This window comes from Coregonus lavaretus (assembly GCF_964263955.1).
Source record: "Coregonus lavaretus genome assembly, chromosome: 3".
NCBI classification, from domain to species: Eukaryota; Metazoa; Chordata; class Actinopteri; order Salmoniformes; family Salmonidae; genus Coregonus; species Coregonus lavaretus.
Genome location: NC_139990.1, coordinates 66535624 through 66553936, shown reverse-complemented (window position 1 = coordinate 66553936; position 18313 = coordinate 66535624). Strand labels below are relative to the sequence as shown.

The 18313-nt window shown below is 44.4% G+C and overlaps 1 protein-coding gene across 1 annotated transcript in view; it reads right to left on the bottom strand.

Annotated features, from left to right (window-relative positions):
- LOC311116865 (B-cell receptor CD22-like) overlaps positions 1 to 18313 on the bottom strand; it is a 34254-nt gene that overhangs the window by 5336 nt on the left and 10605 nt on the right. Inside the window, exons 3-11 of the mRNA XM_084157460.1 lie at positions 13063 to 13458; positions 12476 to 12754; positions 11861 to 12115; positions 11386 to 11655; positions 5477 to 5764; positions 4831 to 5142; positions 4407 to 4676; positions 1234 to 1500; positions 508 to 589 (exon numbers count right to left, since the gene is read on the bottom strand). Of these exons, the coding sequence (XP_084013586.1) occupies positions 508 to 589; positions 1234 to 1500; positions 4407 to 4676; positions 4831 to 5142; positions 5477 to 5764; positions 11386 to 11655; positions 11861 to 12115; positions 12476 to 12754; positions 13063 to 13458 (2419 nt within the window). The remainder of the gene's footprint in view (positions 1 to 507; positions 590 to 1233; positions 1501 to 4406; positions 4677 to 4830; positions 5143 to 5476; positions 5765 to 11385; positions 11656 to 11860; positions 12116 to 12475; positions 12755 to 13062; positions 13459 to 18313) is intronic.

Genomic DNA, 18313 nt, shown 5'->3' with positions numbered 1-18313 from the left:
CAATAAAACTGGCCTTCTTGAGACTAGTTGAGTATCTGGAGCATCAGCAATTGTGGGTTCGATTACAGGCACAAAATGGCCAGAAACAAATAACTTTCTTCTGAAACTCGTCAGTCTATTCTTGTTCTGAGAAATGAAGGCTATTCCATGCGAGAAACTGCCAAGAAACTGAAGATGTCGTACAACGCTGTGTCCTACTCCTTTCATAGAACAGCGCAAACTGGCTCTAACCAGAATAGAAAGAGGAGTGGGAGGTCCCTTTGCACAACTGAGCAAGAGGACAAATACATTAGAGTGTCTAGCGTTGTACGAGATCTTCAGTTTATTGGCAATTTCCCGCATGGAATAGCCTTCATTTCTCAGAACAAGAATAGACTTGTTTCTGGCCATTTTGAGCCTGTAATCGAACCCACAATTGCTGATGCTCCAGATACTCAACTTTTGAACAGTAGTGTATATTTTATAAACAAGAGGAGTGAAGTGAGTGAGTGTTGACAGAGGACTCACCTGTAGACCAGAAAGATGAGTAAAAGAACAAGCGGAACACAGCAGAAAGAAAGGATGAGAGCGAGGACATGGAAGGCACTTCCTGTGGGGAGAGAAGAGAGGGAGGAGAAACGAGACAGAGAAGTGTGTCAATATTAGACCATTGAGACATTCTTGCTACAGTCTTTGGCATGTTGTGTGGAACTGTGACTTTAAATACCAATACCACCTATGTGTTGTTACATACTATACTGTCTTACTGTATGCAAACAATCAATTTCACATCTTGAAGGATGTTTGGTTAAGGCCTGTATCATCATTGATTCATAAATTTAGGTAGCATATCAGGGGGAGAATGAAATATGCTACACTAGAAAAAAAAGGTGCTATCTAGAACCTTAAAGGGTTCTTCGGCTGTCCCTATAGGAGAACACTTTGAATAACCTGTTTTGATTGCAAGTAGAACCCTTTTGGGTTCCATGTAGAACCTCCTCTGCAGAGGGTTCTACATGTAACCCAAAAGGGTTCTACCTGGAACCAAAAAGGGTTCTACCTGGAACCAAAAAGGGTTATTCTATGGGGAGCCCAAAAACCTTTTGTAACCCTTTTTTCTAAGAGTGTAGGCATCATATGAATCTCACAAGTGAGATAGAAATACTGAGGGAAAAATGTTAATCAGTTGTGAATAAGTCACACTTCTGTACTCTATTGACTTTCCAAAGTGACTGTCAGTCACTATGCACTCACGGTTGAGAAACAGCTGGATTCTTTCTGATTCTTTCCCCCCCATCTTATTGGTGGCGACACAGTAGTACGTCCCAGGCTTGTCCGGGTGGACAGTGATGTTCTGGTGATTGATGATGAAATGCTCCCTTTCCTCGACCAGCCTGTACCACCTGTAGCTGATGACAGGGGGGTAACAGTGACTGTGGCAGGTCAGTGCCACAGGGCTCCCCCCATCACTCTGCCACCTATTGGTCATGTTGTGAATGACCTCGGTGAGCTTTGGAGCATCTGTGATGGAAAATAATGGAAGAAAATGATTATTGTACATTTGAATACAGAGACGCATTTGCGTTTTCCTTGTGTTGAATTGTCTTTAGTTATAGTATTAGAAGGAGATAAGTTCAGGCTCCACACAAATAACCACTTAAGTCTTTATTCCAGAAAGTCGTAGAGAACCTGACCCATTTGAAATGATCACTCTGATCCCAAATGTAGATCTGAGAGGATTGCAGTAAACAGTATGGTTAATCTCAAATCAAATCAAATCAAATTTTATTGGTCACATGCGCCGAATACAACAGGTGCAGACATTACAGTGAAATGCTTACTTACAGCCCTTAACCAACAGTGCATTTATTTTTTACAAAAAAAGTAAAAATAAAACAACAACAAAAAAAGTGTTGAGAGAAAAAAGAGCAGAAGTAAAATAAAGTGACAGTAGGGAGGCTATATATACAGGGGGGTACCGTTGCAGAGTCAATGTGCGGGGGCACCGGCTAGTTGAGGTAGTTGAGGTAATATGTACATGTGGGTAGAGTTAAAGTGACTATGCATAAATAATTAACAGAGTAGCAGCAGCGTAAAAAGGATGGGGTGGGGGGGCAGTGCAAATAGTCCGGGTAGCCATGATTAGCTGTTCAGGAGTTTTATGGCTTGGGGGTAGAAGCTGTTGAGAAGTCTTTTGGACCTAGACTTGGCACTCCGGTACCGCTTGCCGTGCGGTAGCAGAGAGAACAGTCTATGACTAGGGTGGCTGGAGTCTTTGACAATTTTGAGGGCCTTCCTCTGACACCGCCTGGTATAGAGGTCCTGGATGGCAGGAAGCTTGGCCCCAGTGATGTACTGGGCCATACGCACTACCCTCTGTAGTGCCTTGCGGTCGGAGGCCAAGTAGTTGCCATACCAGGCGGTGATGCAACCAGTCAGGATGCTCTCGATGGTGCAGCTGTAGAATTTTTTGAGGATCTGAGGACCCATGCCAAATCTTTTCAGTCTCCTGAGGGGGAATAGGCTTTGTTGTGCCCTCTTCACGACTGTCTTGGTGTGTTTGGACCATGATAGTTCGTTGGTGATGTGGACACCAAGGAACTTGAAGCTCTCAACCTGTTCCACTACAGCCCCGTTGATGAGAATGGGGGCGTGCTCAGTCCTCTTTTTTTTCCTGTAGTCCACAATCATCTCCTTTGTCTTGGTCACGTTGAGGGAGAGGTTGTTGTCCTGGCACCACACGGCCAGGTCTCTGACCTCCTCCCTATAGGCTGTCTCATCGTTGTCGGTGATCAGGCCTACCACTGTTGTGTCGTCGGCAAACTTAATGATGGTGTTGGAGTCGTGCCTGGCCATGCAGTCATGGGTGAACAGAGAGTACAGGAGGGGACTGAGCACGCACTCCTGAGGGGCCCCCGTGTTGAGGATCAGTGTGGCAGATGTGTTGTTACCTACCCTTACCACCTGGGGGCAGCCCGTCAGGAAGTCCAGGATCCAGTTGCAGAGGGAGGTGTTTAGTCCCAGGATCCTTAGCTTAGTGATGAGCTTAGAGGGCACTATGGTGTTGAATGCTGAGCTGTAGTCAATGAATAGCATTCTCACGTAGGTGTTCCTCTTGTCCAGGTGGGAAAGGGCAGTGTGGAGTGCAATAGAGATTGCATCATCTGTGGATCTGTTGGGGCGGTATGCAAATTGGAGTGGGTCTAGGGTTTCTGGGATAATGCTGTTGATGTGAGCCATGACCAGCCTTTCAAAGCACTTCATGGCTACAGACGTCAGTGCTACGGGTCGGTAGTCATTTAGGCAGGTTATCTTAGAGTCCTTGGGCACGGGGACTATGGTGGTCTGCTTGAAACATTTGGTATTACAGACTCAGTCAGGGACATGTTGAAAATGTCAGTGAAGACACTTGCCAGTTGGTCAGCACATGCTCGGAGTACACGTCCTGGTAATCCGTCTGGCCCTGCGGCCTTGTGAATGTTGACCTGCTTAAAAGTCTTACTCACATCGGCTACGGAGAGCGTGATCACATAGTCATCCGGAACAGCTGGTGCTCTCATGCATGCTTCAGTGTTGCTTGCCTCGAAGCGAGCATAGAAGTGGTTTAGCTCGTCTGGTAGGCTTGTGTCACTGGGCAGCTCGCGGCTGTGCTTCCCTTTGTAGTCTGTAATAGTTTTCAAGCCCTGCCACATCCGACGAGCGTCAGAGCCAGTGTAGTACGATTCAATCTTAGTCCTGTATTGACTCTTTGCCTGTTTGATGGTTCGTCTGAGGTCATAGCGGGATTTCTTATAAGCGTCCGGGTTAGAGTCCCGTTCCTTGAAAGCGGCAGCTCTACCCTTTAGCTCAGTGTGGATGTTTCCTGTAATCCATGGCTTCTGGTTGGGGTATGTACGTACGGTCACTGTGGGGACGACATCATCGATGCACTTATTGATGAAGCCAGTGACTGATGTGGTGTACTCCTCAATGCTGTCTGAAGAATCCCGGAACATGTTCCAGTCTGTGCTAGCAAAACAGTCCTGTAGCTTAGCATCTGCGTCATCTGACCACTTTTTTATTAACCGAGTCACTGGTGCTTCCTGCTTTAGTTTTTGCTTATAAGCAGGAATCAGGAGGATAGAGTTATGGTCAGATTTGACAAATGGAGGGCGAGGGAGAGCTTTGTATGCGTCTCTGTGTGTGGAGTAAAGGTGGTCTAGAGTTTTTTTTCCTCTGGTTGCACATTTAACATGCTGGTAGAACGGATTTAAGTTTCCCTGCATTAAAGTCCCCGGCCACTAGGAGCGCTGCATCTCCCTCCAGGTGGAGGCCAGGTGGAATTATCACCTTATTGATAACGCCTATTCATTCCTCTCAGATCTACATAGGGCATACAGTTTGTCTTTGGGGTAGTTGTCATAAAGCAGCAACAGAGATGTACTCACACTTGACTTTAACTTCAACCTGTTGGGATTTCCCAGTTCCTAAGGTGTTCTGGGCAGTGCACCTGTACAGTCCACTATGGGACGGGGTTATGGACGTCACCGTCAACTTCTGGACCAGCCCCACTATCCTGGTCTCTCCTGTGCTGATCTGAACCCAGGTGTAGGTGGTGGTATTGGGGTTGGAACGAGCAGTGCAGGTAAGAACCAGCTGGCTGTTTTCAGTCAGGACCGTGTCAGGGTGAGCAGAGGCCGTCACATTTTTGGGGCTGTCTGTAGGAATCATAGCAGAGAGAAAGCATCATGGAAAAACATGATTATAAGCAGAATTGTTATGTTGGAAATTGAATATGTTTGACTATTTAATCATAATGATAGTAGAATGATGATGATGGTGGTGATGATGGTGATGATGCATTGTACTCACATGTGACCTCCAGCTCCTGCTCTGTGCTGCTAACCCCCTCAGAGTTCTGGGCTCTACAGGTGTAAACCCCTCCTTGCAGGAATGTGACATTAAAAGAACCCCAGACAACATTGGTAGAACGTTGGAGGAACCCAAGAACTGGTTGAGGCTGCATGTGAAGAGGGGAGCTAGACATAGGTGAGCCAGATGGACGGGAGGTCCATGTCAGAGTGAGCTGAGAGACTGGGAAACTCTGCACGGTGCAGTTGATACTAACCAGTCGGCCCTCCTGGGTTGTACGCATCATAGAAAGCACTGGTTTGGTTGGGCCGTCTGTGGAGAGGAAATAATACTCACATTGAAATAACCACCTATTCAAATTTAAATTGTACCTATTCAAATGTTTGTCAGAGGACTGTAGATACAATATGCATATTTCAAATATGAACACAAACTTAAGAGAATATACAGGCTGCAATTTAAGTAATCATGAATAAGCTAGCCAAAATATTGTATATATTATCTATTAATCTATTACCTATTATTTTTGAGAGGGGAAACGGGGTCAGCAGTGCTCAGATACTGAGTAAGAGGAGGCTATGATATGAGATCTGGATGCATTTATACAATAAGAACAGCCTTTACAGCTGTGATGAATAATACTCACATAGAACATTGAAGCATGATTTGCTGCTGTTCTGTCCCGTGCCGATGTCATTAGTGGCACTACAAATGTAACACCCCTCGTCTGTTACGCCCACCCTATCCCAGAGTAGTGTGTGGCCTGTGGGTGAAACTAGTCTCCATTGTGGTACTCCACTACTGTGGTACCAGGTGTAGCTACTGGGGGCAGGATGGGCATCAGCCATACAGGTGAGATTTAGCCGAGAGCCCGCCTTCACCTGGTTGTCATGGGAACCTCCACTTTGGGTGATCTGAGTGTTTCTTGGAACATCTGCAAAAGATAACGGATAATATATATATATATATATATATATATATATATATATATATATATATACTGTATATATATATATATATATATATATGTTCTGGGTTAACCAACATTATGTGAAGGGGAAAATAGATTGGTGCTAGTTCGGTAGGCGAGGTGAGTAGTCATGCTGTACTTCGCTCCACAGGTAATATGACACATTACATTACAATGGAACGATTTGATTAGTGTAATGTTGGCTAGCTACATAGTTGTATTTGTATCAAAGATAAAGGTGTAGTATAGAGTAACTATCGAGGTTAGCTAGCCAGCTACACTCGCTCGCAGCGACGCCGTTTTTCAAACAAAGTCATCACCGCAGCCATTGCTAGCTAGCCAACGCTACCAGCTAGCAGTACTATAGCAACTAAATACAATATAATTTTAGCCACCTACATTCGTTCGCAGCGACGCCGTTTTTTTTTTTCCCAAACAAAGTCAACACAGCAGCCATTGCTAGCTAGCCAACATTACTAGCTAGCAGTACTGTAGCAGCTAAATACAATATCTTTGTGCTAGCTAGCCAACGCTTAATTATTGCTGCGTTATGAAAGGAACTAGACACGGACACGAATTATCTGTTTAGTGCGTTAACACACTATTGGTAGTTTGTTGTAACCAAGTATTGGTGCTAAACGTTGTGTTATTGGATGCTAGCATGCTAGTTAGCTATGGCGTCATAGTTAGCTAGCTGAATAAAGTAAGTTGAGTCTATTCCTTGAAACATTGAACCGCTGTAGTTTACAACAATTCTAATTTCTAAAGTGGAAGTTGGGAGAGTTTTATTCGGGTGTTTCAGTGAAACAATTATAGTTTCTGAGGTGGAAGTTGGGAGAGTTATATTTGGGAGTTGTGGTGAGGGAGGCCCGCTCTCTCCTTTCCCAGATGTTTAGTTCATTTCATTCCGATCTCCTCTGCATTATTGTAGCCATTTGCTACAGCCTGTCAACTATGCCTCTGCCTATCCCTGTTCTCTCCTCTCCGCACAGGCTACACAAACGCCTCACACCGCGTGGCTGCTGCCTCTCTAACCTGGTGGTCCCTGCACGCACCACACACCTGGAGTTCCAGGTCTCAGGCAGCCTCTGGAACTGCCGTTCTGCTGCCAACAAGGCTGACTTCATCCCAGCCTATGCTACCCTCCAGTCCCTCGACTTCCTGGCGCTGACGGAAACATGGATTACCACTGAAAACACTGCTACTCCTACTGCTCTCTCCTCGTCTGACCATGTGTTCTCGCATACCCCGAGAGCATCTGGTCAGAGGGGTGGTGGCACAGGAATCCTCATCTCTCCCAAGTGGACATTCTCAATTTTTCCCCTAAACCATCTGTCTATCTCCTCATTTGAATTCCATGCTGTCACAGTCACTAGCCCATTTAAGCTTAATATCCTTGTCATCTATCGCCCTCCAGGTTCCCTTGGAGAGTTCATCAATGAGCTTGACGCCTTGATAAGTTCCTTTCCTGAGGATGGCTCACCCCTCACAGTTTTGGGGGATTTCAACCTCCCTACGTCTACATTTGACTCATTTCTCTCTGCCTCCTTCTTTCCACTCCTCTCCTCTTTTGACCTCACCCTCTCACCGTCCCCCCCTACTCACAAGGCAGGCAATACGCTTGACCTCATCTTTACTAGATGCTGCTCTTCTACTAATCTCACTGCAACTCCCCTCCATGTCTCCGACCACTACTTTGTATCCTTTTCTCTCTCGCTCTCCTCCAACACTACTCACTCTGCCCCTACACAGATGGTAATGCGCCGCCGCAACCTTCGCTCTCTCTCTCCCACTACTCTCTCCTCTTCCATCCTATCATCTCTTCCCTCTGCTCAATCCTTCTCCCTCCAATCTCCTGATTCTGCCTCCTCAACCCTCCTCTCCTCCCTTTCTGCATCCTTTGACTCTCTGTGTCCCCTATCCTCCCGGCCAGCTCGGTCCTCCCCTCCAGCTCCGTGGCTTGATGACTCATTGCGAGCTCACAGAACAGAGCTCCGGGCAGCGGAGCGGAAATGGAAGAAAACTAAACTCCCTGCCGACCTGGCATCTTTTCACTCCCTGCTCTCTACATTTTCTTCATCTGTTTCTGCTGCTAAGGCCACTTTCTACCACTCTAAATTCCAAGCATCTGCCTCTAACCCTAGGAAGCTCTTTGCCACATTCTCCTCCCTGCTGAATCCTCCCCCCCCCCCCCCCCCCCTCCTCTCTCTCTGTGGATGACTTCGTCAACCACTTTGAAAAGAAGGTTGACGACATCCGATCCTCGTTTGTTAAGTCTAATGACACTGCTGGTCCTGCTCACACTGCCCTACCCTATGCTTTGACTTCTTTCTCCCCTCTCTCTCCAGATAAAATCTTGCGACTTGTGACTGCAGGCCGCCCAACAACCTGCTCGCTTGACCCCATCCCCTCCTCTCTTCTCCAGACCATCTCCGGTGACCTTCTCCCCTACCTCACCTCGCTGATCAACTCATCCTTGACCGCTGGCTATGTCCCTTCCGTCTTCAAGAGAGCGAGAGTTGCACCCCTTCTCAAGAAACCAACACTCGATCACACTGATGTCAACAACTACAGACCAGTATCCCTTCTTTCTTTTCTTTCCAAAACTATTGAGCGTGCCGTCTTTAGCCAACTCTCTTGCTATCTCTCTCAGAATGACCTTCTTGATCCAAACCAGTCAGGTTTCAGGACTGGTCATTCAACTGAGACTGCTCTTCTCTGTGTCACGGAGGCTCTCCGCACTGCTAAAGCTAACTCTCTCTCCTCTGCTCTTGTCCTTCTAGACCTGTCTGCTGCCTTTGATACTGTGAACCATCAGATCCTCCTCTCCACCCTCTCCGAGCTGGGCATCTCCGGCGCGGCTCACTCCTGGATTGCGTCCTACCTGACCGGTCGCTCCTACCAAGTGGCGTGGCGAGAAGCTGTCTCCGCACCACGTGCTCTCACCACTGGTGTCCCCCAGGGCTCAGTTCTAGGCCCTCTCCTATTCTCCCTATACACTAAGTCACTTGGCTCTGTCATATCCTCACATGGCCTCTCCTATCATTGCTACGCTGACGACACACAACTAATCTTCTCCTTTCCCCCTTCTGATAACCAGGTGGCGAATCGCATCTCTGCATGTCTGGCAGACATATCAGTATGGATGACGGATCACCACCTCAAGCTGAACCTTGGCAAGACGGAGCTGCTCTTCCTCCCGGGGAAGGACTGCCCGTTCCATGATCTCGCCATCACGGTTGACAACTCTGTTGTGTCCTCCTCCCAGAGTGCGAAGAGCCTTGGCATGACCCTGGACAACACCCTGTCGTTCTCCGCTAACATCAAGGCGGTGACCCGATCCTGCAGGTTCATGCTCTACAACATTCGGAGAGTACGACCCTGCCTTACACAGGAAGCGGCACAGGTCCTAATCCAGGCACTTGTCATCTCCCGTCTGGATTACTGCAACTCGCTGTTGGCTGGGCTCCCTGCCTGTGCCATTAAACCCCTACAACTCATCCAGAATGCCGCAGCCCGTCTGGTGTTCAACCTTCCCAAGTTCTCTCATGTCACCCCGCTCCTCCGCACACTCCACTGGCTTCCAGTTGAAGCTCGCATCTGTTACAAGACCATGGTGCTTGCCTATGGAGCTGTGAGGGGAACGGCACCTCTGTACCTTCAGGCTCTGATCAGTCCCTACACCCAAACGAGGGCATTGCGTTCATCCACCTCTGGCCTGCTGGCTCCCCTTCCTCTGCGGAAGCATAGTTCCCGCTCAGCCCAGTCAAAACTGTTCGCTGCTCTGGCACCCCAATGGTGGAACAAGCTCCCTCACGACGCCAGGACAGCAGAGTCACTCACCACCTTCCGGAGACATTTGAAACCCCACCTTTTTAAGGAATACCTGGGATAGGATAAAGTAATCCTTCTACCCCCCCCCCCCCTAAAATAAAATTAAATAAATAAATAAAATAATTGATAAGTGATTATCCCACTGGCTATAGGGTGAATGCACCAATTTGTAAGTCGCTCTGGATAAGAGCGTCTGCTAAATGACGTAAATGTAAATGTAAATATATATATATATATAAATATATATATACAGTGGGGGAAAAAAGTATTTAGTCAGCCACCAATTGTGCAAGTTCTCCCACTTAAAAAGATGAGAGAGGCCTGTAATTTTCATCATAGGTACACGTCAACTATGACAGACAAATTGAGATTTTTTTTCTCCAGAAAATCACATTGTAGGATTTTTTATGAATTTATTTGCAAATTATGGTGGAAAATAAGTATTTGGTCACCTACAAACAAGCAAGATGTCTGGCTCTCACAGACCTGTAACTTCTTCTTTAAGAGGCTCCTCTGTCCTCCACTCGTTACCTGTATTAATGGCACCTGTTTGAACTTGTTATCTGTATAAAAGACACCTGTCCACAACCTCAAACAGTCACACTCCAAACTCCACTATGGCCAAGACCAAAGAGCTGTCAAAGGACACCAGAAACAAAATTGTAGACCTGCACCAGGCTGATCTCACCCCGTGGGGTCAAAATGATCACAAGAACGGTGAGCAAAAATCCCAGAACCACACGGGGGGACCTAGTGAATGACCTGCAGAGAGCTGGGACCAAAGTAACAAAGCCTACCATCAGTAACTCACTACACCGCCAGGGACTCAGATCCTGCAGTGCCAGACGTGTCCCCCTGCTTAAGCCAGTACATGTCCAGGCCCGTCTGAAGTTTGCTAGAGTGCATTTGGATGATCCAGAAGAGGATTGGGAGAATGTCATATGGTCAGATGAAACCAAAATATAACTTTTTGGTAAAAACTCAACTCGTCGTGTTTGGAGGACAAAGAATGCTGAGTTGCATCCAAAGAACACCATACCTACTGTGAAGCATGGGGGTGGAAACATCATGCTTTGGGGCTGTTTTTCTGCAAAGGGACCAGGATGACTGATCCGTGTAAAGGAAAGAATGAATGGGGCCATGTATCGTGAGATTTTGAGTGAAAACCTCCTTCCATCAGCAAGGGCATTGAAGATGAAACGTGGCTGGGTCTTTCAGCATGACAATGATCCCAAACACACCGCCCGGGCATGAAGGAGTGGCTTCGTAAGAAGCATTTCAAGGTCCTGGAGTGGCCTAGCCAGTCTCCAGATCTCAACCCCATAGAAAATCTATGGAGGGAGTTGAAAGTCTGTGTTGCCCAACGACAGCCCCAAAACATCACTGCTCTAGAGGAGATCTGCATAATTTGCAAATAAATTCATTAAAAATCCTACAATGTGATTTTCTGGATTTTTTTCTCTCATTTTGTCTGTCATAGTTGACGTGTACCTATGATAAAAATTACAGGCCTCTCTCATCTTTTTAAGTGGGAGAACTTGCACAATTGGTGGCTGACTAAATACTTTTTTCCCCCACTGTATATATATATATTAATTTCGACAGCACAGTGTATATTAATGATTAGTTCCTGATATTGATATTGGATGGATGGATATAAGAATTTGACATTCAGCATACATTTTAATTGATAATTGTTGTTCCTCTGGCCTGTACAGTGTTTGAACATGCTCAAATGGGAAAATACTTACAGGAAACCGTTATCTGATATCCTGATGATGACCTAGTACTGCCCACATCATTGCTCGCCTCACAATGGTAAAGACCTCTGTCCTCTTGCCGTACACTTTTGATGGTATACTCCTTTAAACTATTGGCCATTTTATCCTTGTCTTTGAACCAAGACCATGAATGCACTTCAGAATTGCTTTTCTGCACTATGCAAGTTAATTTGATATGATCTCCTTCTTTGATTGTAGACAGAGCCTTATTTGTTTCAATGTGCACTCCTACAGGAGCATCTGAAAGAGAGAGTATTCCAATTGAATAAAAACTATATAGGCTGCCTTAATTGTCTATGTATTAAAAAGTAAATTCCACAATTTATATAAGCATGGATGTGAGCCAGAGACTGCCTAAAACATTATTTAAATGAATTATTCCTTGATTGCATTTCCCTATGATACAAAACGTATGTCTGGACTACACAAAAAGGGAATATCTCACATTTAACATTGATTGTAACAACGTTTGAGTCGTGGGTCCCATGTTGGTTTACAGCTTTGCAGTGGTAATTCCCGCTTTGTGTAGGTGTGATAGATTGGATCACGAATTCTGTTCCATTGAATTTGGTATTTCCACTGTCTTTAAACCAGGAGTATGTAGCATTGGGGTGCCCTCTGCTGGAACAAGTGAGGGTGACAGACTCTCCTTCCTTTACGTATGACAAACTTATAACAGCATTCGTCTCCTTAGGGGCATCTTTTAAAGAGAAGACAAAAAAGTCAAGTGATCATAGAAATAGCTAAATTCTGAAAACAAGAAGCACAAAAGTCAAATCAAAATAGTAGGGTAATTTCTTTGTAATAAAAATGGTTGAAACAAAAAGAATGCAATGCTCATGATAAGGCCAACCAAGGGCTTTATTCTATCTGGATCGCTGAAGCATTACAGATTGTGCAATATAAATGAAAAAAAAGGTCATTCCTGATTTAGCCGACATATGCAGCATTTACCGTGAATGCACGGTAACATTGCCTTTAAATTTCAAACATGCTGTAACGCTGAACTTCCATGATACGATAAACACAGTTTGAACTAGAAAGTCAGTAATGAACTCACATTCAACCATCAGCTTGATGCTCTTGCTCACACACTGGTCGTTGGTCCCTTGTGGTTGACAGGACAGCACCCTCCCATCATCCTGCCAGCGAGCATTAAAGTTGACCACAGTGTTTTTACGGTTATCCTTGGAGTTCTGATCACGCATTACGGTCTGACCAAGCCCTGTGAACTCTGGGTATGATCCACATTGCAGTGACGTGGAGCATCGAATGGTCACAGGCTCAGACTCTTTGACTATTGATTGGTTCATCTTAACACTAACCTGGCATGGATCATCTGCAGTGACAAGATATCAGACAGAGACTCTGGATTAACATTTGAACACTATAATGTACATTACAAAATGTAACAGGGTTGAGATCTTGAACACACCCTTGCGCCTCTGTCAATCTAAGGTACTGTATATTTGGCAGTAAGACCTAGGTGTGTTCAAGATCTCTACCTACTACAAAAAATATAATATACACTAATATATATTGTAACAGGTGCATACATGTACAGACAACACTGTCAATCAAATAGCTGTGATTATTTGTATTATTATTGGAAATTGATATCCAGATGTGTCTGTAAGGTGAACTTGCCTTCAACTATAAGATTCAGACCTGGTTCAGTTATCCATTTTCCATCCTTTCCCTTATATCTGAATTTGTAGATCCCACTGTCGGTCTTTTGCAGGTTGTTGATGAGTAGGCTGCAGTCGCTTTGTGTGGTCCGTCCAAAATTCACAGAACCAATGTATTTTACTCTGTCTGCAAACTCAGAGGCAGGGGTTTGGTCCTTTGTGTTACTGTTTACAATTGTACCGGTGAAATCAATCATGGTGTCACTCCACTTTGCATTTTTCATCCAAAACCATTGCTCTTGTTCATTATTAATACGCCTAGTGACAGTGCATTTGATTGTAATGCAGGAACCTTCCTTTGCGGTCAAGTGCTCTCTGGTTATTTTGAAGGGTATTTCAAGTTTGCAAAAGGAAACTATGATGGACACAGATGAAAGCAAGATTAGAATTGTACCGTTTTTTTGTATGCAATTTTCATAAGTATTTGGTAAATTTTAACAATGCTTAGTACAAAACTCAAAACAGATTATCAAAAAGGTAGTTTCAAAACTCCAAACACATTTTCAATTGACTCACTACAACACACAAAATCATACAGTCACTTTTTCACCAAACTTAATCAGTGTTTCATCTAGAAAAACATGTTTCACAATGCAATACATGTTCATAGAAAGTAATTGCTTTTCACAATGCAATGCTCACATTACTTTTGATATGATTGTCTTCTCATTTGTTAAAATACATTTCACGATTACTTAATCCGACTGCTCTTAATTTATAATCACTTAACCATTTGGTAAACCTGTAGATTTCAAATTGGTTTGTCTACTACAGATTTCGAGAACTACACAATGGAAATGTATGTTTGTTAAGTATAAACAATTAAAGTATGATACTGTAATGTACTATTATGATGATGACTGTTCACAGTAAGTAAAAAAATATCTGATATTGACAAGATCAGAGATGTACTGTATGTACAAAATGCATCCCCTAAACAGTAAACATGTATCCAAAATGAAGTTGCTGGGGTCTTTTTGATGGGGGAGGGTCACATTGCATTGGCCAATACAGTACTGTAATATATGCCATTCAAGTAGCAGGCTTTTATCCAAAGTGACAACAGTGAGTCCACAAATATTCTTATGTGACCCCAGTGGGAATCGAACCCACAACTCAGATGTTGCTAGTGCCATGCTCTTACTAACTGAGCCACAAAGGACCACCTCAATACATGTACAAGTACACTACAATACTGTAAAATACATGATTACAATACAGGTGGAAGGTGTATGATGGCCATCCCTATGAGCGTGTCACCCTCCTTCAGGCCATGGATGAGGCATGCAATGACATCAATCCAGATCTACAGTATGTAGGGCTTAGATTAGTCATGCCTGAAGGTTTTTCCCCAGGTGCTTGAACAATGAGGACATCTACTGTGATGTTGATGAGAGCCTATGGCCAAATGCTCAAGACAGACTTGATGGAAACTAGCTCCTGTTCTGTTTTAAATTTTTAAATAGTGTAATTATATATTAACAATGCATACTTTTCTTTGTATCAATGATTGTGAAAGATGTCATCAATGATCACAACTTTGATCACACATGAGATATAAATTATGGAAATTAGATTTTCAGTCCATTTTGATGGATGTGAAAACGTACTGTAATTTACAGTACTGTAGCATATTACATTCAAAAGGCAATTTTGAAATACAATACATGACCAAAAGTATGTGGACACCTGCTCGTCGAACATCTCATTCCAAAATTATGGGCATTAATATGGAGTTCGTCCCTCGATTGCTGCTAAAACAGCCTCCACTCTTCTGGGAAGACTTTCCACTAGATGTTGGAACATTGCTGCGGTGACTTTCTTCCATTCAGCCACAAGAGCATTAGTGAGGTCGAGCACTGATGTTGGGCGATTAGGCATGGCTCGCAGTCATCGTTCCAATTCATCCCAAAGGTGTTAGATGGGGTTGAGGTCAGGGCTCTGTGCAGGCCAGTCAAGTTCTTCCACACCGATCTCAACAAACCATTTCTGTATGGACCTCGCTTTGTGCACGGGGGCATTGCCATGCTGAAACAGGAAAGGGCCTTCCCCAAACTGTTGCCACAAAGTTGGAAGCACAGAATCGTCTGGAATGTCATTGTATGCTGTAGCGTTAAGATTTCCCTTCACTGGAACTAACGGGCCTAGCCTGAACCATGAAAAACAGCCCCAGACCATTATTCCTCCTCCACCAAACTTTACAGTGGGCACAATGCATTCCGGCAGGTAGAATTCTCCTGGCATCCACCAAACCCAGATTCGTCTGTCGGACTGCCAGATGGTGAAGCGTGATTCATCACTCCAGAGAACGCGTTTCCACTGCTCCAGAGTCCAATGGCGGCGAGCTTTACACCACTCTAGCCGACGCTTGATATTGTGCCTGGTGATCTTAGGCTTAGGCATTTCATGAACCTCCCGATGAACAGTTATTGTGCTGACTTTGCTTCCAGAGGCAGATTGGAATTCGGTAGTGAGCGTTGCAACCGAGGACAGACAATTTTTACGCGCTACGTGCTTCAGCACTCAGCGGTCCCGTTCTGTGAGCTTGTGTGGCCTACCACTTCGCCGCTGAGCCGTTGTTGCTCCTAGACATTTCCACTTCACAATAACATCACTTACAGTTGACCGGGGCAGCTCTAGCAGAGCAGAAATTTGATGAACTGATTTGTTCGAAAGGTGGCATCCTATGACAGTGCCACATTGAAAGTCTACTGCCAATGTTTGTCTATCGAGATTGCATGGCTGTGTGCTCGATTTTATACACCTGTCAGCAACGGGTGTGGCTGAAATAGTCGAATCCACTACTTTGAGGGGGTGTCCACATACTTTGGTATATATAGTGTATGTATCTTGCATCTTTTGCTATTGGATTAACTGGTTGTTAAAATAACTAAATTGAGAAGATATCATTATGTTATGTTTGAGTGATTAAATCAATGTTCCCATGGTATTTCACAGTGAAATAATATTTGGACCAAATGTTGTATGGTGAAAGATGTGTCCAAACAAAATGAATGCAAAATAAAAGGTTTTGAATACACGACTTGGTGCGTTACACAAGCGTTACCAGTTTGGAGTTTTGTACTAAGAGTTTTGAAAATTCACCTCATACTTAAAACATAGCACCAAAGCAATTGAAACATTTAGAAAATGATATGGAATGTACAGTCGTGGTCAAAAGTTTTGAGAATGACACAAGTATTGGTCTTCACAAAGTTCGCTACTTCAGTGTTATGAGATATTTTTGTCAGATGTTACTATGGTATACTGAAGTATAATTACAAGCATTCCATGAGTGTCAAAGGCTTTTATTGATAATTACATTAAGTTTATGCAAAGAGTCAATATTTGCAGTTTTGACCCTTCTTTTTCAAGACCTCTGCAATCCGCCTTGGCATGCTGTCAATTAACTTCTGGGCCACATCCTTACTGATGGCAGCCCATTCTTGCATAATCAAAGCTTGGAGTTTGTCTGAATTTGTGGGTTTCTGTTTGTCCACCCGCCTCTTGAGGATCGACCACAAGTTCTCAATGGGATTAAGGTCTGGTGAGTTTCCTGGCCATTGACCCAAAATGTTGATGTTTTGTTCCCAGAGCCACTTAGTTATCACTTTTGCCTTATGGCAAGGTGCTCCATCATGCTGGAAAAGGCATTTGTCGTCACTAAACTGTTCTTGGATGGTTGGGAGAAGTTGCTCTCTGAGGATGTGTTGGTACCATTCTTTATTCATGGCTGTGTTCTTAGGCAAAACTGTGAGTGAGCCCACTTCCTTGGCTGAGGAGCAACCCCACTCATGAATGGTCTCAGGATGCTTTACTGTTGGCATGACACAGGACTGATGGTAGCGCTCACCTTGTCTTCTCCGGACAAGGTGTTTTCCGGATGCCCCAAACAATCGGAAAGGGGATTCATCAGAGAAAATGACTTTACCCCAGTCCTCAGCAGACCTATCCCTGTACCTTTTGCAGAATATCAGTCTGTCCCTGATGTTTTTCCTGGAGAGAAGAGGCTTCTTTGCTGCCCTTCTTGACACCAGGCCATCCTCCAAAAGTCTTTGCCTCACTGTGCGTGCAGATGCACTCACAGCTGCCTGCTGCCATTCCTGAGCAAGCTCTGCACTGGTGGTGCCCCGATCCCGCAGCCGAATCAACTTTAGGAGAAGGTCCTGGCGCTTGCTGGACTTTCTTGGGCGCCCTGACGCCTTCTTCACAACAAATGAACCTCTCTCCTTGAAGTTCTTGATGATCCAATAAATGGTTGATTTAGGTGCAGTCTTACTAGCAGCAATATCCTTGCCTGTGAAGCCCTTTTTGTGCAAAGCAATGATGACGGCACGTGTTTCCTTGCAGGTAACCATGGTTAACAGAGGAAGAACAATGATTTCAAGCACCACCCTCCTTTTAAAGCTTCCAGTCTGTTATTCTAACTCAATCAGCATAACAGAGTGATCTCCAGCCTTGTCCTCGTCAACACTCTCACCTGTGTTAACGAGAGAATCTCGGACATGATGGCAGCTTGTCCTTTTGTGGCAGGGCTGAAATGCAGTGGAAATGGTTTTGGGGGATTAAGTTCATTTTCATGGCAAAGAGGGACTTTGCAATTAATTGCAATTCATCTGATCACTATTCATGACATTCTGGAGTATATGCAAATTGCCATCATCAAAACTGAGGCAGCAGACTTTGTGAAAATTAGTATTTGTGTCATTCTCAAAACATTTGACCACGACTGTATTGTTTTCAGTGCACCTGAAAGCAACAGTTACAGTGCATTCGGAAAGTATTCAGACCCCTTGACTTTTTCCACATTGTGTTATGTTACAGCCTTATTCTAAAATGGATTAAATGAATAGTTTCCCTAAATCTACACACAATTCCCCATAATGACTAAGTGAAAACAGGTTTTTGAGCTCAGGTGCATCCTGTTTCCATTGATCATCCTTGAGATGTTTCTACAACTTGATTGGAGTCCACCTGTGGTAAATTATATTGATTGGACATGATTTGGAAAGGCACACACCTGTCTATATAAGGTCCCACAGTTGACAGTGCATGTCAGAACAAAAAACAAGCCATGAGGTTAAAGAAATTGCCCGTAGAGCTCTGAGACAGAATTGTGTCGAGGCACAGATCTGGGAAAGGGTAGCAAAACATTTCTGCAGCATTGAAGGTCCCCAAGAACATAGTGGCGTCCATCATTCTTAAATGGA